The sequence below is a fragment of the Adiantum capillus-veneris genome, chromosome 4, assembly GCF_014529385.1.
Source record: "Adiantum capillus-veneris isolate H3 chromosome 4, ASM1452938v2, whole genome shotgun sequence".
Lineage (NCBI taxonomy): Eukaryota > Viridiplantae > Streptophyta > Polypodiopsida > Polypodiales > Pteridaceae > Adiantum > Adiantum capillus-veneris.
This window is the reverse complement of record NC_140934.1, coordinates 156279330-156301140: the sequence shown is the minus strand read 5'-3', so window position 1 is coordinate 156301140 and position 21811 is coordinate 156279330. Positions and strand designations below refer to the sequence as shown.

Here is a 21811-nt window from a genome sequence, read left to right as displayed (position 1 = left end):
CAGTTGAGCTATCCTCCACCAGCAAGATGATAGTGATACAAGGGGGTCCACCTACACTCCAGCCTGCTACAGAGCTTACTCCACAAGAGTGGTGCAGTGAAAGAGAGGTGTGTTGGGAGCTCGTATGTGGCCTGACACTCTGGTTCATTTGGCAGGCCCGCTACTTCCGCATCTTCGAGGATCGCCTTGTGCCACCAGCGGAGACTGTTCGAGATTTTTGGTTGGAGTTGATCCATACTCTCAGGGGACAGTTCAAGAGACTTTAGGGCAGCTCCGACCGCATGCGGGAGCGTAGAGAGGAGTTCCTTCGACTGCCCCGGGTGAGCTCAGATGGCACTACCGTCCACCTCCTCCCATCTCTTGATTTAGCCCTCATTGTACATATGCTGTTTTTTCATTGGAAGTCTCCCCTTATGGTTGATGTAGCCCTCTCTAGTAGAGGTGGTTGTAGCCCTATGGGCAGTTTTATTAACTAATAGAAGGATATTTTCTCGGGTGGGGGGGGGGGGGGGGGGGGGGGGGGGGGGGGGGGGGGGGGGGGGGGGGGTGGGGGGGGGGGGGGGGGGGGGGGGGGGGGGGGGGGGGGGGAACGTTTATGCAAAAGGGTTCCAAAACTAGAAAACCTAATCTAATGGACTTGTCCAAGCATGCAAGTCCTGCAAACACTCACAAAATTGCCAATACTAAATTCCCTAGGCTCTAGGACATTGATGTGTACAAGGTTGGCTCTAGAGGTCGATGAAGCATGTCCACATGGCACCCACAGCCATGTGCACACGTGACATGGAATCCATAAGGGTATCCATGCATGCCGGGCATAGTGCCATACATTACCTATGTCTAGACCTGCAAAGGACAGCCAGGAACATTGGGTCAAGGAGATGATGTCGAGGAGGAGGAGATAGGTGAGCAAGAGGGCCTACAAAGCTCCGTTACCCTGCCCAGTTCTTGTAGTGATACGTATAGTATGCCTAACTAGGAAAGGCATCCCTGGTGGAGACTTCAACACCCGTATGCATAGCAGATAGCATGCGATCTTTGAATTTGATAATCTGGTACTTCTTTAAGCTATAGAATTGGAAGCAGATGGTTTAGATAGAGTTTCAAACGACATGGGAGGGGATAAGGCTTGGGGTCAGATTTTCTCATCATGGCATATCAACCACATATAAACACCGGTATGGCCTGATGCCCTGAGTCAAAAGGACTCAAGACGCTTCCAGCATGTAGAAGATCATTCAAGAGAAGGTATGTGTCCTCTTTTGTGGAATTTTCCCCTTCCATCCCCTCACGAAGGGTGTGGTGGTATAGTCAAGTGTCTTGCATAGTTCGAAGTCATCATCAGAGGAGGATCCTTGTATCTTCTGATATTGATCTTTCTTGCCTCATCTTTTCCTTCTCTAAAATTGCATCAGGGTAGGTCCATGAATACGACGCATATGACACGGTGAGAGGATGAATGTAGTATGGTATGCTCTCAAAGTCAAAATATGTGAAGTACAACAAGATCTTGCTATACTTAGTAAATTGTTTAGAACTGAAAAGACTCTGAGAAAACATACACCGCATCCTCAACCACTCAACTCTCAATCCAAGCTAGCATATGTTCTTCTAAGCAAACTCAATCATGAATCAAAAACGAGAAGTTGAAAATTAATGTAAATTTGAAGCCATACCCACAAAACAAGGCTTGATTGCAACCCTTCAATTGGCTTGCGTCCAGTAATAAGCTCAAGCAGTAGCACTCCATATGAAAATACATCTGTTTTCTCATCCACAATCCCATTCATTACGTACTCGGGTGCAAGATACCTGTTTGATGCCATTCAATTATCAAGCTTTTGAATATCCAGCAATAAACTTGGTAACATACCCCATTTTCTTTAGAATAAACATGTTCCCTACTAAGCTGCATAGTCATGACCAATAGAATGCTCCTACTTAGATTGGTTGCCTGCATTGACATACCCAAAAGTGCCTTCAACTGGACTGAGTACATGGTGTGAGCATTGATTGGGAAGCCATTTTCCAAGCCCAAAATCAGAGATCTGACAAGCCACAAATTCATCACACTCTGTTTGGGAGGTGAGTATGACAAAAACAGACAACCATAAATTTTTTAAATACAGACCTGTGGCTCAAAATCTGACCCTAACAATATATTAGAAGCCTTAATATCTCGATGAATAATGCGACGCTGGCATCCTGAGTGGAGATAGTTCAGGCCCTTTGCAATGCCAAGGGCTATTTTATATCTTATTGCCCACTTTAACGTCGGTGATCTTCCACCTGGATACAAGACTTTACGTTTTAGCAGTAAGGTGTGCCAAGCAGACAGGTGTGTGTGTGTGTGTGTTGTGTGTGTGTGTGTGTGTGTGTGTGTGTGTCGTGCGGCCAGGGGGGGATGTTTATGTGTGCCTGTGTACGTAAATGCAAGCTTTGTGGGTTTTTCTCACTCTACGGTTTCCAACTAGTGAGGTAAGCAATTACTAAAAACAAACATGGTGCGTGCGTGTGCAGTGTGCATGTACGTGTGTGTGTGTGTGTGCGTGTGCGTGTGCATGTTCCCTCAAGGCTTCACAGCTTACCATAGAGCCAAGCAGCAAGGTTTCCATGCCTCATAAATTGGTACACAAGGTATAGTCCTTTTTCAATGCAATAGCCAACCAAGGGAGTGATGTTCGGATGAAGGGCATGGCATATCATGCCAATCTCTGTCAGAAAGTCTACTGTTCTCTGGTCACCCGTATCTCCTCGTATCAGCCTCTTTACAGCAACAAGCTCACCTTCACCTAGGATCCCCTTATAAACCTCTGAATGCCCGCCCTTTCCTACCAGATTATCTACCCAAAATCAACACAGCACGATTTTAATTTCATCAAATTTACTAATCTCTCTCTCTCTCTCTCTCTCTCTCTCTCTCTCTCTCTCTCTCTCTCTCCTCTCTCATCTCTCTCTCTCTCTCTCTCTCTCTCTCTCTCTCTCTCTCTCGCGCGCGCGCGCGCGCCCCCCCCCTCCCTTCCCCCTGCTGCAGCCCCACCCCCCCTCGCGCCCTCCCTCTGCAGCCCTGCCCCCTCGCGCTCCCCCCCCCCCCCTTCTGCAGCCCCGTCCCCCCCCCCGCGCTCTCCCTTCCTGCTGCAGCCCCTGCTCTCCCCTTCTGCCCCTGCCCCCTCGCGCTTCCCCCCCCCCCCCTGCTGCCCCGGCCCCCCCTCGCGCTCTCCTCTGCAGCCCCGACCCCTCGCGTTCCCCCTGCTGCCCTGCCCCCTAACGCTCCCCCCTTTTTGCTGCCCCGCCCCCCCTCGCACCCTCCCTCTGCAGCCCCGCCCCCCTTGATGTCCCGTACGCAGAGAGAGAGCGGAGAATGAGAACGTAGAGAGAGAGAGAGAGAGAGAGAGAGAGAGAGAGAGAGAGAGAGAGAGAGAGAGAGTAGAGAGAGAAAGTGGAAAGAAAATGTGTAGAGAGAGAAAGCTTGCACACGTAGAGAGAAAAAAAAATGATTTTTCCCTCTCTCTCTTCAATTATGTGGCTGCGGGTTTTTTGCACTGGATATCCACCCAGGTGATTTTTCCCCCCTCTTCCCTTTCCCCAGTTTATCTTCTTCTTCACTTCATTCTATTTCTCTCCCTCTCCTTTTGCGGCCTTCAATCATGAGGAAACATAATCGCAAGGATGACCCTATGGTGGATGCCATTCAAAAATGCAAAGAAATGAGCAAGTCCATCAACAAGATCAATCGCCACCTCCTAGGTACTATTAACGCACTCAACGAGCGCGTGCCGGCACAGGAAAGCACGATACATACACTTGAGGATCGTGTGAAGGCCCAAGATGAGGAAATCGTACTACTCAAGAGAAAGCTTGCAAAGGTGCGATCGCAAAATGTCCTCGAAGAGAGAGAGCTTCAACCCTCAGTAATTGAAGAACTTAACACGATTAAAGAACAAGTGTGGGCCATCAAAGAAGGTGAGGAGCAACAAAAAGAAATGACGACCTCGTGGGTAGATGTCATCACAAAGACCCAACAAAAAGCAGAAGAGGCCGAGAAATGGATCGAGATTATCAAGAAAGGAAAGGGCAAGGAAATAACCCCCACACCCACACTAACCATCATTAACTTGACACTAGAAGAGGAGCAAAGGAGACGTATGCGAGCCTTACACCTAAGGATATGTGCCCTCAGAGACCAAGATAATGTGGATGAAGAGGTGAAAGAACTCATGACTCTGGTGGGGGTTAAGGGGCAGACGCATATGAGGACTTGGAGAGTGGGCAATAAGAAAAGTGGGAGCAACGGGGAAACCTCGAAGGAAAGGGCACTCGTCCTTTCCCCTCCATGGAAGCGAAGGACTTCTTGAAGAAGAGGCCAACTCTAAAGAAGATAGGAATCTTTCTTGGAGATGACCTTACCCTCTCACAGATTGCTCATATGCAAGAAGTAATGCCAAAAATTAGAGCGGCAAGGGAGAAAGGGAAGATTTCTTTTTACAGGGATGGAAGGGTGGTGATATTGGAGCAACGCTCCGCATGACAGTGCGAGACCTATGGGACCACACTAAAGATGGCAACCTGGAGTTGTAATGGGTCACTCCGTCTTGATGTAGGTGCCTTTGAGAATAGTTTCACTAGGAGAAACATCATTTTCTATTTTGAGACGCATCAAGCCCCTGGGCAATCCATGCCATAGGTGAGCGGATATAGATGGGAGACAACCTATAGACAGGAGACCAGATCGGAGCATCGAGGACGGGGGCTCAGGTGGGAGTGGCAGCTTTATTCAAGGATGAGTTGCAACCATTGATATATATAGCGTGCAAGGATGAACAGGCTAGGTACATGTGGGTGAGGCTAAGGGCAGAGACAGGCACATACCTCTACATTGCTATTTGTTACTTTCCTCCTAATAAGTCAGTATATGCATCACCTAGAGGACAATCCCCCTTTGCTATTTTGGATAATGACACATGTGAGTTTTCCAAGGATGGTGACATTATCATACTAGGGGACTTCAATGCTAGGATTGCCCATCACCAGACAATAATTTATGATACTTCCGAGGAGATGCTTAGGGAGCTGGACGTTACAGAGATGGGCATATCCAGACTATCACAAGATGAGTACACTGAGTATGGCAGATACTTGATAAATATGGGTACTGAACATAGATTGGCCATTTTGAATGGCCTACAAAGATTTTCGACAGTTGGAGGTTTTACATGCTTTCCACATCGACATGGTGCTAGTACAGTGGATTATGTTATGGCCTAGCCAGGTCTCATTCCATTCTTTCAGGATTTCATGGTGGGCACTAGGCCAGTTGGAGTAGCAGTTGATCATGCTATCTTGTCTCTCACTCTTACGTTTCAGTTCAGCACAGCTCCATTAGGAGAGGTCCCCACACACACTCGATATACCTTCATGAGGGAGACGGATTCTATGTATATGGATGAGATATACAAGCAGCTAAGCACTCAGGAGCCGAGACGGCCACTAGATGAACTCACTCAAATATTGATAGAGACGCTCCATGATGTAGCATCAGAGGCATACCCCCACAGCCAGCCTACACGGAGTTCTACTGCTGTCGCCAGTTGCTCTGCAAAATGCAAAACGCTAGGCTTCTCTGAGGTTCTGCTGTCGCCGGAATCTGCAAAAGAAAATCGATGGCTGATCCGTGGTGAAAACGCTAGGTGATGGCTCTGCTCCAAAAACGCTAGGTCTCCTGGGGAGGGTTCTGCTCAGATGGTGCATGTTGAGCGCGGAGCTCCTGCAGCCTCTTCTGCCAATTAATGCTAGTCTAGGTTTACTTATATACAAACTTACCCAATTTCCCCTACCTACTTTCCAACAAAAGTCACTTAAAAATAATAAGTGAAAATGTCAAAAATAGGGAAAATAGGCTAAATGCACTTGAACATTCCCCTGAAGGATTCTGATGGGAATGCTTATGATCATGCTGCGTGCAACCAGAGGATATGCATCTACACTAAGTGACTGGGCATGCACGGTCTACGAATAGACTCACAAAAGTGCTAAATCACTTCTAATCTAGACTGACTGGACTGACTGAACCCTTGTCGTGCTGTAGCTTGTCCACGGACACATAGGGTTGGATGTGTCACGTGACAAGGCTGTACGCATCCGTTCTTGAGCACGAGTTGAGTAGATGGACATAGTGAGAGGGCATACGAGCACCAAGGCAAGCAGGATTTAGGAGAGGTTTTTCTACTCTTGACCAGATTCTGACACACCATGGCAAGAGGATCTATTGTAGCTTTGTGAATTTCCGCAAAGCTTTTGACACAGTGCCGAGAGCCAGACTTATATGCAGAATATAGGACACGGGTGTGCCTATAAAGTTGATATGGGGTATTCTGGCTTTATACAGAACAGTGATGGGGCAAGTACGACTACTGAGGGAATGTCTGACATGGTCCACTCCACTATTGGAGTGAAGCAGGGATGCCCTCTTCTCCGACTCTCTTTGGGATATATGTGGATGAGTTTTCAGACTATGTAGAGCGTTAGGGAGACAAAGGGGCTCAGCTAGCACAGACATGGATTCCGTTGTTACTATATGCTGATGATATTGTGTTGATTTCTGACTCTCCAGAGGGGATGCAGCATCATTTAGATGCTTTGCATACATTTGCTCGTGACAGTGGATTGTCTGTCAACCTTGGAAAAACCAAGGTTATGGTGTTCAACACCACACCACAGTGGGTCAGGAGGTCAGCACCCACATTTACGTATGGCCAGAAGACTATGGAGTACACAGATGCATATACCTATCTTGGGGTAGTTTTCGGTGGACCAGTGTTTTCACTAAGAAGAGCATCAAAGACTAGACTGACGAGAGCATATGCAACCTTGGGGGGATTGGAGAGGATGCGTTCCCAGGTTCAGTTTCAGGAACCGTGAACAAAGCTCTAGCTTTTTGACACTCTAGTGACTTCAGCTATGCTCTACGGAGTTCAGGTATGGGGGCCCTCAGTAGACCATCATGGGAGATCTGGCAACACAGATGGATGGAGATATATGGAGAGGCCTTTGGTCTCTATGATCGCTCGGATGATTCGGGCTAAGGCCTCAGTGCCGCATAAGATTATCCAAGCCGAGCTAGCCGCCCCCCCCCCCCCCCCCCCCCCCCCCCCCCCCCCCCCCCTTCCCCGATGGTTGAGGCATTGACTAGATCAGTATCCTTTATGCACAAGTTATGGAATCTCCCAAGGGATAGATATGCTCGGCTTGCCCTGGAGTCATATCAACAACTAGCGCTACAAGGCGATACAACATGTTGGTATGGACAGATGACAGCGTGGTTTCAATCACATGGCTTCAGCATGGATAGATTGCCTCCGTTTCACTCCCTTGATGCACCCTCCCAATCTCTCACACGGACAGAGATCACCAGACTTAAACGCCAGGATCTGATTCAGCTAGATACCAGGAGCACATGGATACAGGCGACACGGGAGTTGGACACGAAGATGGCCATCTACAGAGAGCATCTTCTCCAACTCACAGAGGACGGTTTTGTGACTAGGCCTGCATACATGGATACGCACTCATCTCATGGGATACGAAGAGCTATTGGGCAGATACGCACATCCTCACATCAGCTCCAGATCGAGACTGGCCAATTTCGAGGGGTACCATCAGGGGCCAGGATATGTCACTTAGAGCCAGAGACAGAGCTGCACTGCACGTAATTGCTCGGCGTACTATGAGATACGCAGCCGCTTCCACTGTCTGTTCAGAGTGGGTTTCGGACCATTTTCTAGAGTCATGAGATACAACGGTTGGTTGGGACCCCATCGGGTCTCTCTCTCTCTCTCTCTCTCTCTCTCTCTCTCTCTCTCTCTCTCTATATATATATATATATATATATATATATATATATATATACACACACACACACACACACACACACACACACGAAGAAATATAAGGAATCATCATTCGTGCTAAGTAGCGCACATTCAAGAAAGGAAAGAAGTACATATGTAAGTGGTGTGTGCATGTAATCAGGTGTGCGGATGTGTGTTTATGTGAGTGAAAATGTGTGCAGCAGAGAGGGGCATATCCAGCTTAAGCCATTGCATACCCTCCTTGTCCATGCTTACGTCAGCCATCCATAGCCCACCTCGGCGATTGCATTTCAATTGATTGCACCCTTTATTCATAAGCAGGCAGGGGAATGCAAGGGTTGAAGCAGGCAAGAATATGAGTGCAATTGTTATGCAACCAGCACCCTAGGGCGGGGCTGTCCAAGAAGGTGTCCATCCGGTCTAGTGGCAGCTGAGAACAGTGAGCAATGGGATCGGTGGTTGTGGGCGTGGCTGAAAATGCACAAGGAGGGCTATAGAGGGAAGTGAATCTCTCGCAAAATCGTAGGGATAGCACACGGCCATCAGAATTCATATGTATGACTTGGGATCACTCTTTCAAACACCACAGGACACTTCTACATGGCAAGCGCAGCCAGAGACACGGTCACTTCAGAGTATGCTGCATTGGTGATGCTAGAGCAACGCTGTACCAGAAAAGAGCTTTGGGCCTCTGTCCAAAGTGACGGATTACACTGATCAGAGACACCTTGGGCAAGAAGAGAGAAGTCCGGGAGAGTCATCAAAGGACCCATTCAAAGGCAAATGACAGATTTCTTCCACAGCTGCAACTATCAGTAAGACCCCCGGACATGGAATTTTTGAAGCTAACCTCGTTGCAGATTCGATCAATCACGAAGGATCGATCTTGGCTCTCGAGCCTAGGTCCAAAGCACCCCTTCAGGAAGAACCGATCTTGGCTCTCGAGCCTAGATCCAAAGAACCCTCATAGGAAGTACTATGTGTTCGAATGATTCGTCAGCACGCATTGTTCGAGTGTTTCATTCGTGATTGTTTCCTATATTTTCGTCAGCATCTTTATGTGATCCCTTTTCCTAGGCATGATATTGTACGTTGAGCACGTTTCACTCATGAAGGAGCACAAGTGTATGCAGATTGTTCATAAAAAGCTGAAAAGTGTGCAGTCAAGGAAGTCACATTCCATGTCTCTCCCTTGGCATGACACATTCGTAGAACGAGCACATGAAAGTATGAGCACCAAGCATGGGCATTTCCGTTGTGAATTGCCAGAGTTGATTGATTTGGATCAGAATGACAAGATTTGATCTCATTGTATGCGTGTGTGTGGTGAACGGTTTGGCACTCCGTCTCTTTGTTCATCTACATTGCATGCACAGTCTTCGAGGAAGACAAGCTTTTTTCTACTCACTTTCCAGGGAATAGGTATGTTCATGGTTTTGTGTTGGAAATGGTTTCAGGAATTTTCAGCCGTGGAGATTCTTGAAGAAGAAAGAAGCATGACACTCGACGAAGTTGAAGCATTGAAGGAGCCACACAAGACTTTGTGTCGCTTTCGGCGCAGCCCAAAGAAGCAATCGTTGCAGACCTTTATGAAGTTCAAGTACCGCACGACCCACACTCAGAGTGGGCCGGCGAAGAGTCCCTTCCAAGATTGCGGATGCCATTGGCGATCTCCCTCAACGCCATATAGTTCGGTACCAATACCTCACTTTGAAAAGGAGGGGATGACACGTGACACATCCAACCCTATGTGTCCGTGGACAAGCTACAACATGACAAGGGTTCAGTCGGTCCAGTCAGTCTAGATTTAGAAGTGATCTGGCACTTTTGTGAGTCTATTCACAAACCGTGCATGCCCAAATACTTAATGTAGATGCATATCCTCTAGTGCACACAACATGATCATAAGCATTCCCATCAAAATCCTTCAGGGGAATTTTCCAGTGCAGTTAACCTATTTTGACATTTTTCACTTATTAATTTAAGTGACTTTTGTTGGAAAGTAGGTAGGGCAAATTGAGTAAGTTAATATATAAACAAACCTAGGCTAGAACTATTTGGCAGAAGAGGCAGCAGGAGCACAAGCTCAACAGACAACTTCTCAACAAGAACCCCCTAGGTGGCGTTTCTCCTCCAAGCAAGACACCCTAGCCCTAGCGTTCTCCATCAAGCACCCATCACCCATAGCCTCTCAAGCATTGGCGTTTTCAGCAGGCATTAGCATCGCCATAGTCTCCCAATCATTGGCGTTTTTCATCAAGAAGCTTCACCGCCATACCACCTCAGCCCTGGCGTTTTCCAGAAGCCAAAATCGCCCCCTTTGCATGGCGTTTTTCAGCAAATAAAGAACCAGAAAATTTCAGCCTTTGACCACCTAAAGGAACAGCAGATTTCAACCATCAGAGACCCAGCCATATCAGCGTTTTTGGTTCCAATGATTTGCAACCATTAGCGTTTTTGGGACAGTAGCAAATCTGCGATAGATTTCAGCCAGTAGCGTTTTTGGACAGCAGTACAAAAGCATCAATTTTCAGCCCTTAGATCGGTCTCACCACTTCCGTCGTCGTCATCAATCTAGCCTAGATTTGCATCAGTCACATGCATCCACTTTGTACCAGTTTGTGCAATCAGTAGTAGACCACTCTCGCCGATGAGAGAGGGGCCTTCGGAGGAGGGTTTTACAACACCTCTGGTGTCGTATTCTCTTCTCTCTCTATCTCTCAGTCTCATACACTTGCACGCACAGTGTCCATTCACTTTGTTAATGATCATTGCACTCTCTCATTAAAAACGGAAGGCTCTTCCTTCCATAAGAACAAAAAGAAACCTTGAGCACCGTTCGGAGCACTCATCTTGAGCAAAGTTCAAACATTCATTCCACTGCACCTTACACACTCTCTCTCTCTCTCTCTCTCTCTCTCTCTCTCTCTCTCTCTCTCTCTACACAAAGGAGCATAAAAAGATGGGAGATAAAAGCGACCATTTTTGAGACATGCGTAGTGCAAGCCATCCTCTACGGAGTGGAAATCTAGGGAGCAAGCATTTCAGCCCACACATGGAATGAAATTGAAAAAATTCAGAAAAAGTTTCTATGTCGACACATGGGGGTCAAAAAGACGACACCATACTCCGTGCTACTCTTGGAGACAGGCAAGAGACCACTAGAAATGAAAGCATTGCAAAAAATGTACACGTATATCATGAAGGTCAAAGCGATGCCTACTACTCGAATCCCCCGCATTGCATGGGAAACGGGATGTGCGCCGCAAAAGACAAAAAAAAAAAGCAAATTTCTGTCCATCGAGCCTCATACAGGACATTAAGAAATGGTTCGCTAAATGGAATGTAGAAGCATATGTGGACATGCTTATTGAGGAGGGCAAGGAGGGAGAACATATGCTGAATTTTGAAATTGCATACCTAAATAGCCTCCACACCAAGTGGAAGACAACGCAACACCGCTCGAAATTTAAATACTATTGCAAGCATGTCAACACAAAGTATTGGGAAGGCTATAACACAAACCCAATGGAAGCCCAGGCCCACATACGAACACCCATGCAACACATGGCACGAAGAGCCATCTCTTTGATGCGCACAAGGTCACATATGCTCAAAATAGAAACAGAGGGCTGGCTGAAAATTGATGCTTCTAAACGGATATGCACATCATGTACAATGCAAGCTCCCGAAGATGAAGCACATGTGACATTGGAATGCCCAGAATACGCTGACATCCGGGCTAATTTTCAACCACTTCTAAGCGGTTGCTCTACCTTTGCGGACCTATTATCCAAGACAGACCCCTCCCCTACAGCTCTCGGAACATACCTCACCCGCATACTTGAGCATCAAAAGACACTCATAGGAACACAAAAAGAGAATAACACACACCACACCATACACCCTCATGAGGGGAGACTATGTATCACTTTGAGGTCCCATGGGTCATTTCTGGCCCCTCGCGGACGTTAATACCAAATCAAATCAAATCTCTCTCTCTCTCTCTCTCTCTCTCTCTCTCTCTCTCTCTCTCTCTCTCTCTCTCTCTCTCTCTCTCTCTCTCTCTCTCTCTCTCTCTCTCTCTCGCATGCCAGAGATCTACTAGCAGAGCTTCTAGCAGTGATGTTTAACCGTGCCATGTGTGAGGGCTTGCCTGATACTTGGAGCCTATCTACTATTGTACCTATCTTCAAGTCGGGAGACCCTATGGAGCCTGGGAATTATCGCACTATCATGATTGGACACACATTGGCACGGTTGTACGCATCTATTCTTGAGAAGCAGCAGAGTAGATGGGCAGAGAGGGAGGGGACACGCGCAGCCGGGCAGGCAGGGTTCAGAAGGGGTTTCTCTACTCTTGACCATATCTTGACACTCAGAGCCATCATTGAGGAGGGTAGATCGCGTGGGAGACGGATCTATTGTAGCTTTGTGGATTTCCGCAAAGCATTTGACACAGTGCCTAGAGCTAGATTGATGCGCAGATTACAGCAGATGGGAGTACCCACAGAGCTCATTTGGGGGGTCATGGCATTATACAGGTCAGTAGTGGGGCAGGTACGCACCTCAGAGGGTCTATCCACACCGATTCACTCCACCATTGGGGTGAAGCAGGGCTGCCCGCTCTCTCCTACTCTGTTTGGTATGTATGTGGATGAGGTTTCTGACTACATTGAGAGAGATGGTGATAGAGGTGCACAGCTGGCAGGGACATGGATTCCATTATTGTTATATGCTGATGATATTGTGTTGATCTCCGACTCTCCAGAGGGGATGCAACGTCACTTAGATGCTTTGAATAGGTTTTCCCAGGAAAGTGGTTTGTCCGTCAACCTTGGTAAAACCAAGGTCATGGTATTTAATACCACCCCACACTGGATCAGGAGGTGCTGCAACCCCAGCATTCACATATGGCCAGGAGACTGTGGAGTATACAGATGCGTACACTTACCTCGAAGTGGTTTTTAGTGGGCCTGTTTCTCATTGAGGAGGGCAGCAGAGACTAGACCGACCAGAGCCCATGCAGCATTGGGTAGATTGGAGAGGATGTGTTCACAGGTTCAGTTTCAGGAGCCTCGGACGAAGCTCTGGCTCTTTGACACTCCGGTGGCTTCTGCATTGCTTTATGGAGCTGAGATTTGGGGACCTTCATTGGATCATCACGGGAGGACAGGCCGCAGTGATGGGTGGGGGGACATGGAGAAGCCTCTGGTCTCTATGATCTCACGGCTCATTAGAGCCAAGGCCTCAGTACCACGTGCTATTGTTCGAGCAGAGCTAGCAGCCCCCCCACTAGTGGTTGAGGCGCTCACCAGATCTGTCTCCTTCATACACCGCATGTGGGAACTTCCCAGAGACAGATATTCCCGCCTTGCACTTGAGTCCTCTCGACAGTTAGCCATGCAGGGAGATACAGCATGTTGGTATGGGGAGATGACATCATGGTTTCAGGCGCATGGGTTCAGCATAGACAGATTGCCTCCCTTCCAGTACTCACTGGATGCACCCTCTCTGACTCTTACACAGTCCAAGATCACCAAGCTCATCCGCCAGGACTTGACTCAGATAGACACCAGGAGGACATGGATACAGCCAGCACAGGAGCTGGGCACGAAGATGACTTTCTACAGAGAGCATCTCCTCCAGCTTACGGTTGATGGTTTTGTGACGAGGCCCAGATACATGGACACCCACTTGTCTCATGGGGTACGATGTGCTATCGGCCAGATACGCACATCTTCACACCAGCTGCGGATCGAGACTAGGAGATACAGCGGAGTACCAGCATAGGCCAGGACATGCCCCCTGTGTGACATCGAGCCTGAGACAGAGTTGCACTACACATGCCATTGCCCCATCTACTATGAGATACGAGGCCGCTTCCATTGCTTGTTCAGAGAGGACTTTGGACCATTCTCCAGAGTCATGCAGTACGAGGATCAGAAATGCTTGGGTTTGTTTTTGCTCGAGCTACACAGACACAGAGAGAGCCTGATGAGAGGAGAGGCTAGCCAATCTCAGAGACAGATCACAGATTTCTTTAGAGCTGCCACTGGACACCCGGAGGAGTTACTACCACAGCAGAGCTCGTCGTCTCACACCAGAGGCACATTGATCGACCGAGCGACTGAGCTGGGGAGATCCAGACGCCCACGACTGCAGAGGACTACACAGCATCGACGGAGGCTACATCAGAGGATTCGGATCACTTTGGCTCGACATGCACGACGCCCGGTCAGACTACTGACCATGGAGGAGATTGATGAGATCCGCCAGCGACCGATGCTGGATCTCTTGTGATCTAGCTATCCCGGCTAGCTGCTTAGTTCACACCTAGTAGTTTAGGATTCCATAGTATTTTATTCTGACATTTGTCATTTCATTTTTGTCATCTTGTTACTCTGACTTTGTATCAGATCCACAACATTGTAACTTTCTGGTCTCATAGGTCACTTTGGCCTTTTGAAGACGTTAATATAACATTTCATTTCATTTCATCTCTCTCTCTCTCTCTCTCTCTCTCTCTCTCTCTCTCTCTCTCTCTCTCTCTCTCTCTCTCTCTCTCTCTCTCTCTCTCTCTCTCTCTCTCTCTCATGGCATTATACAGGTCAGTAGTGGGGCATGTACGCACCTCGGAGGGTCTATCTACACCAGTTTACTCCACTGTTGGAGTGAAGCAGGGCTGCCCGCTCTCTCCTACTCTATTTGGTATGTATGTGGAAGAGGTTTCTGACTACATTGAGAGAGATGGTGATAGAGGTGTGTAACAAACTTGGACACTCCAAGTCAAGAATCAACCGCGACAGCACCAAATAACCACTTCAAAACAATTCACAGATCACAATAGATTTGCACTGGCCCGGCGGAGTTCCGTGCCTAGAGATATTGGCCCCAAAGACTGGCGCCCCTTTCGGTATTTCTTTTTGTATTAATCAATCATCAAAGTACAAGAGAGCGGTTAGGGTTTCACTCTCAGACTCTGCGTCCAGATGCTCTGAGAAGTGAGGCCCTCACCACTAATTTAAAGGTTACAAGGGATGCCCAAAAGCAGAGCCCCAAAAGCTTTTAAAATCAAAAGCATCAGTTCTCTCTCTCTCTTAAAGAGTCTTTTCTCTTTTTCTTTAATAAAAAAAAGCAAAAGCAAAATTCGCGTCGCTCATCATTTTCCAAAAAAAAAAAAATTTTTTTTTTTTTTTTTTAATAATCCGTCTCCGCGATTTCCGGAATTTAGGGTTTTTGGCAAAAATTAGGGTTTGCAGGAATTTTAGGGTTTCTGGCAGAAATTAGGGTTTTTACTGTCCGCCACGTCATCACTTTGTGACATACCCCCCTCTTGAAAGCATTGTAATCGACCGCGATTACGCCTGCAAAACCGACAAAAGCCATAAACCGTCTTAGCAGACACTGACTGTTAGTACCTACGTACTAGGAACACACATCTAGCACATGTACAAAATCGACAGTCACATCACATGACATCACAGGACATCACCAGACATCACAGGACATCACATGACATTCAACATTCATTCGGATCTTAGACCATGATTTATCGGCAATGTAGCTAGCAATCACATCTAGGTCCAATCGGGACCTCATCGATGTCCGATTGACTAACCCCTATTGCAACCATGTCTATTCGAGATCAATCAGACCAAAATGCTGCAGTCATTTCGGCTATCAGTTCCTGCACTCACAAGAAGTCAAGAACAAATCAGTATCATAATCAGGAATTCCATTTCATAAAGTCATCCAGCAGAATACTGTCAGCTCTCAGTATCCCTGAAGCTCAAAGAGACATCAGTGACTTTAGTATCAAAATCGAGGCATCTGTTGACAAAGGAGTGGAGTAACTCCCCTCTTGTGCATCCCACTGCACCAGATCTTCGGCCAAGCTGAATTCTGGGTTCCATTTGGAGTAGACTATGCTAAACCAAAAGCATCGAGGTAAAGTTTCACAATCTGAGGAGTATCTGCTAGGTCCTCCTCCTCCATCCACTTCGCATCAAATGCAGGAAAGTTCTTGAACTAAACCAAGAACCGCCTTCGGACTTTACCTTTCTTCGTATCATTATGTGCCAAAATCTGTTCAGGAACAAGGATCTCCTCGTTTTCTTCCACTTTGGGTTGCTCATCAGGCTCCCCATCATCAGGCACATCACCCTTAACAGGTTTCAAGAGACTCACATGCAATGCATTATGAATCCTCCAAGTATCTGGCAGTTCCAGTCGGAAGGAGAGATCATTTATCTTGTCAGTAATCTGGAAAGGTCCGTAGTATCACATACTAAGCTTTGGAAAAAGCCTCTCCTTTCCCTTTTTCTTTCTTAGGCGTGCCTTCTCAAAAGTAAGAGCACCCAATCATCCTCCTCCAGTTTCCAGTCGCGACGATGGCGATCCGCTGCCTTTTTCTGTCGTTCTTGAGACTCCTGCAAAGTCTCGCGAACCTTGGCAAAAGCCGTATCCAAATCTCGCGAATATTCATCCGCTTCAAATTTCTAATCTTTCGTGCTCAGGAAGGATGGACCCTTCGCAGCAGTTTCAACAATCTCACATGGCGTCTTCCCCGTCGAAGAGTGTATCGTGTTATTGTAGGCAAATTCCACCAAAGGTAAGTTCTTTTCCCATTGAGTCTTCTGATGCGAGATACAAGACTTCAATAAATCTAAAATCACTGAATTGGCAATCTCAGATTGCCCGTCAGTCTGCAAGTGGAACGATGACGAGAACTGCAACCGCGTGCCAATGTTCTCCCAAATTGCCTTCCAAAACAAACTCATAAATCTGGGGTCTCTGTCAGAGACAATCGTCTCAGGCGTGCCATGTAATCGGAAAATCATCGTGATCATTCTGTATTCTCGGGAGATCAAAAAAATTAAATCCATTTCAATATTTTCCCAGGGGCGGGTGGGTATGGGTAAAGGCTGTAACAATCCCTGTCCCTTATGCCTGTCAAACTTGACCTTCTGGCATACTGAGCAACTGCGCACAAACTCTTCCACATCCTTTTTGAGTCTCGGCCCAAAGAAGTATCTCTCTACCCCTTTCATGGTGGTAGCAATGCCGCGGTGACCCGTAAAAGGTGGACAGTGACAATCAGTCATAACCTTTTCCCTCAACGGCTGTGTAACGCACAACATAGTCTTTTTCATCAAGTAGCCTTCCCGAAGGGAGTATCCAGCTACTGTCTCCCCATCCCGTATCCGTGTGAAAATATCTGCAAAATCTGTATCTGTGGCACACTGATCGACCATATCCTCGAAGCTCCTATGATGTATCGCGGAAATAGCCAGAACCAACGGTTTTCGAGACAAAGCATCTGCCACCACATTCTTTTGTCCCTGCACATGGACAATCTGGAAGTGGAACTGTAACAAGATGTTCGCCCACCGCATCTGTTTTTCCGAAAGCTGCTTCTGTGACAAGAAGTAGCGCAAACTCTGATGGTCTGTAAAGACAGTAAAATCCGCTCCGAGTAGGTAATGCCGCCACTGAGTAAGAGCATGGATAACCGCCAAAAGCTCTTTCTCATAGATCTGTGCTGTCATCTCCGGCCTAGAGAACAAACGGCTCTCGTAAGCTATGACATGGCCTTCTTGCATCAAGACCGCACCCAGACTACGACCACAAGCATCACAATATACTTCGAATGACTTCTGCAAGTCCGGCAAAGTCAAAATAGGTCCCGTAGTCAATTTCTCTTTCAATGTCTGAAAGGCAGTCACCTCTGTGGGTCCCCACGAAAAAGGTACTCCTTTCTGTGTCAAGATATGCAAAGGGGAAGCAACCTCTGCAAACTTTCGTATGAACCGCCTGTAGTATGAACATAGTCCCAAGAAGCTTCTAACTTCATGGACATTCCTCAAATCGGGCCAATCACGGATAGTCTCTATCTTGGCCGGGTCCATTTGCACTCCTGTTGTGTTGCTGACACAATGTGTCCCAAAAGGTGTATCCATGGTAGGAAAAAATTTCACTTTTCTTTGCATTAATCACTAGCGTGTGATCTCGTAATGCCTAAAAGACTTGAAGCAGATGATCTCTGTGTTCTGCCTCATTCTTCGAGAAAACAATGATGTCGTCAAAGAAAGTGCCAACAAATAGCCTGTACTCTCGAAAAATCCTGTCCATCGTCCGGTTAAATGTCGCAGGAGCATTGGTTAAGCCAAAAGGCATCACCAAAAACTCAAATAACCCAAAAGTCATCCGAAAAGCTGTCTTGTAGACATCTCCTGGCGCTATCCTGATCTGATGATATCCAGTCTTCAAGTCAATCCTGCTAAAGCACGAGGATCCCTGTAACCTGTCGAGTATATCATCGATCCTAGGAATCGGAAATCTGTTCTTGATGGTGATTTCGTTGAGAGTGCTATAATCGATGCACATTCTCCAAGATCCGTCTTTCTTCAAAACCAACAATAGTGGAGAGCAATACGGTGAAGTACTAGGCTGGACAAGACCCTTTTCCAAGAGGTCTTTCACTGAGTTCATAATCTTTTCATTTTGTACTCGGCTCACACGATAAGGTGGCCGATTCGGTGGCGTGCTTCCAGATATCAGATCAATGGTATGATCTTCAGGCCCTCTCAAAAGCAATCGGCATGAGCGTGGAGAAAAAAAAAAAATCTTGGCGTTCTTTTCTTCAGGTCAAAACATATTCAACTTTTATCCATCGTTCAGTTCTCCCAAAAGAATGAGTAAGAAAACTGAAGTTCATCAAGTACAATCTCTAAGCCCTTCATTTATCAAAGTCGCTTTCTCGGCCCGGTAGTCAACCACGGCGTAGTTCTTGTGGTACCAAGGGATCCCGAGTAGAACGTCACTCACGTGCCCTGAACACCCCTGTCATTGCAAACGAAGTTTGCCAGTGCTCGGTGTAATGGCAACATCCCATCCGGGTGCCAGTCGAACTACCTCCGCCTGTGGCGTCACTCTGTCGGGCGCAGTTCCAAATCGAGCCGCCAATTCCAAGTGAAAAGAAGTTGGCCTTGGCTCCTTCAAAAGAGCTTCTTGATCCTTCACTTTGCCCCAAAAAAAAACAGCAAAGTTTGTACTTTCATTCATTTGATTCGGTGCAAGTCCCACGCCATGTGGTACCAGTTCTGCTTTTCTATCTGCCTTTTCTGCCACATTCCTCAGCTGCTCTCGAACTCTCAGACCTGTCGTCGTCTTTATCATTCTGTTCTTTCTGTGCCTTATCAGGGCACTTTGCGGAAATATGTCCATGTTTCCCGCATCCAAAGCACTTCCCCTCTCTGATGAAGCGAGCTCTCTCCTCAGGAGTAAGCTTGGGTCGTGCATCCTTTTTTCTTCTCTGGGTTGCTCTTTTTCATTCTACTTTCATTCCCAGAAGTCTGTTTGGCTCGTTGTGTCATGGCCTCATCTGTGGGGTAGGTCAGACTGCCAGAGTGAATGGCAAAGCCCCGCTTCGCATGACTCATCAACTCCTGAATAGACGCTGACTTCTGTTCCAAGCAGTGATCTCGGATCTCTGTAGGTAGACCCAAGGTAAACCGCTCAATTTGTTCTCTGAACGAGATCTTCTTGAATGAAGAGGCGGGTAGAAAAGAGCTCCAGAATCTTTCACAATAAGAATTCACTGTATCGCTCTTGGTCATCCGGAGATGGTTCCAAGCAGCTCGTATATCTCGCTCAAACTCTTGAGTCAACCAAGAAGAAATAAAAAGCCTCTTGAATTTCAGCCATGTAACTGGCACAGTCTTGCTTAATAGAAGCGTGGACCACCAAGTACGAGCATTCCCCTTAAAGTAAGAGGCAGCTCTTCGAATCTTGGAGTGCTCTGAATAGCGTCCTCCCGCGAAAGCGATGTCAAACTGCTGTATAAAAGACAAAGCCTTCGAAGCATCTGAGTATCCTGAAAAAGTATCAAACATGATCAAGTGGCCACCTTCCTTAAACTCTCGGACTTTCTTGCTTTTATCTTCGAGAAAGTCATACTGGTTTGCTTTGTAAAAATTCTTCTTGTTCGCATAAAACTTTCCGTCATCGGAATCTGAGCTTTCTGTAGACGAGTCCTCAGTAGAACTGTCAGTCTCTGGGCGAGATGTAGCCTTCTTTGCCTTTTTCTTGCCCGTTCCGAAGCTTTGTGTCTTGCTTCGCTTTTTGCTTTTTTTCTGTCTTCTTCGCTCTAATCCGAGGAGCTAGAAGAACTGTCAGAAGAAGAAGAAGAAGAACTGGGTACTCCTTCATATCGAACACGCTTCTTCCGTTTCTTTGCTTTGTCGAATGTCGATTGACGACCCAAATATCCCGGGAAGTCAGTGCCTTTCTTCTGCTTTTTGCCGTGCTTTTTGCCTTTCTTTTGCACGTCGAAAAGCTGAGCAATCCGTGCATCAACCACGTTCTCCAGTTCCTTCTCCGTATATTTCTTGGAGGTAGAAGGTTTCTTGAGAGCGGGTTTCGGGAGTGGTGTTGTGGTTCTCTGCCACTCTGTCTGTACCTCTTCCAAAGAGGTCTGATTCATATATTTTGCCATCTTCGGGTCCTTGGCAAAATTGAGCATCATCTTTGTTGCATCACCAATCAATTGACGACGCTCCATCTCTCTTTGCTCCGCCTGAGTAGGCCGAGGCGGGCCATACTCTCTGCCTGAATCTTCGTTGTGATCCCAGCCCGCATCTCCAGATGCAGAGGGAGTCGACTGATCATTGCCTGAAGCCATAGGTGCCGCGGAAAAAAAAATTCGGGGATCGGATTTCCCGTAGAAGAGAAATCGGCCGTGCTCTGATACCACTGTAACAAACTTGGACACTCCAAGTCAAGAATCAACCGCGACAGCACCAAATAACCACTTCAAAACAATTCACAGATCACAATAGATTTGCACTGGCCCGGCGGAGTTCCGTGCCTAGAGATATTGGCCCCAAAGACTGGCGCCCCTTTCGGTATTTCTTTTTGTATTAATCAATCATCAAAGTACAAGAGAGCGGTTAGGGTTTCACTCTCAGACTCTGCGTCCAGATGCTCTGAGAAGTGAGGCCCTCACCACTAATTTAAAGGTTACAAGGGATGCCCAAAAGCAGAGCCCCAAAAGCTTTTAAAATCAAAAGCATCAGTTCTCTCTCTCTCTTAGAGAGTCTTTTCTCTTTTTTTTTAATAAAAAAAAGCAAAAGCAAAATTCGCGTCGCTCATCATTTTCCAAAAAAAAAAAAATTTTTTTTTTTAATAATCCGCCTCCGCGATTTCCGGAATTTAGGGTTTTTGGCAAAAATTAGGGTTTGCAGGAATTTTAGGGTTTCTGGCAGAAATTAGGGTTTTTACTGTCCGCCACGTCATCACTTTGTGACAAGGTGCACAGCTGGCAGGGACATGAATTCCACTATTGTTATATGCTGATGATATTGTGTTGATCTCTGACTCTCTAAAGGGGATGCAACGTCACTTGGATGCTTTGCATAGGTTTGCCCATGAAAGTGGTTTGTCTATCAACCTTGGTAAAACCAAGGTCATGGTATTTAATACCACCCCACAGTGGATCAGGAGGTCAGCACCCGCATTCACATACGGCCAGGAGACAATGGAGTATACAGATGCTTACAGTTACCTTGGAGTGGTTTTTAGTGGACCAGTATTTTCATTGAGGAGAGCAGCAGAGACTAGCTTGACCAGAGCCCATGCAGCATTGGGTGGATTGGAGAGGATGTGTTCACAGGTTCAGTTTCAGGAGGCTCTAGCTCTTTGACACTTTGGTGGCTTCTGCATTGCTCTATAGAGCTGAGATATGGGGACCTTCATTCGATCATCACAGGAGGACGGGTCACACTAATGGATGGGGAGATATGGAGAAACCTCTAGTCTCTATGATCTCGCGGCTCATTAGAGCCAAGGCTTCAGTACCACGTGCCATTATCCGAGCAGAGCTAGTTGCCCCCCCACTAGTGGTTGAGGTAATCACCAGATCTCTCCATACACCGCATGTG

General features: G+C 47.0%; 1 protein-coding gene across 2 annotated transcripts in view; it reads right to left on the bottom strand.

Annotated features, from left to right (window-relative positions):
• Positions 1–21811, bottom strand: part of LOC147460196 (putative receptor-like serine/threonine-protein kinase At5g57670) — a 64126-nt gene that overhangs the window by 21128 nt on the left and 21187 nt on the right. For both annotated transcript variants that reach the window (XM_086511287.1, XM_086511288.1), the window contains exons 6-9: positions 2589–2843; positions 2132–2289; positions 1969–2048; positions 1677–1812 (exon numbers count right to left, since the gene is read on the bottom strand). In XM_086511287.1, the coding sequence (XP_086367413.1) occupies positions 1677–1812; positions 1969–2048; positions 2132–2289; positions 2589–2843 (629 nt within the window). The remainder of the gene's footprint in view (positions 1–1676; positions 1813–1968; positions 2049–2131; positions 2290–2588; positions 2844–21811) is intronic.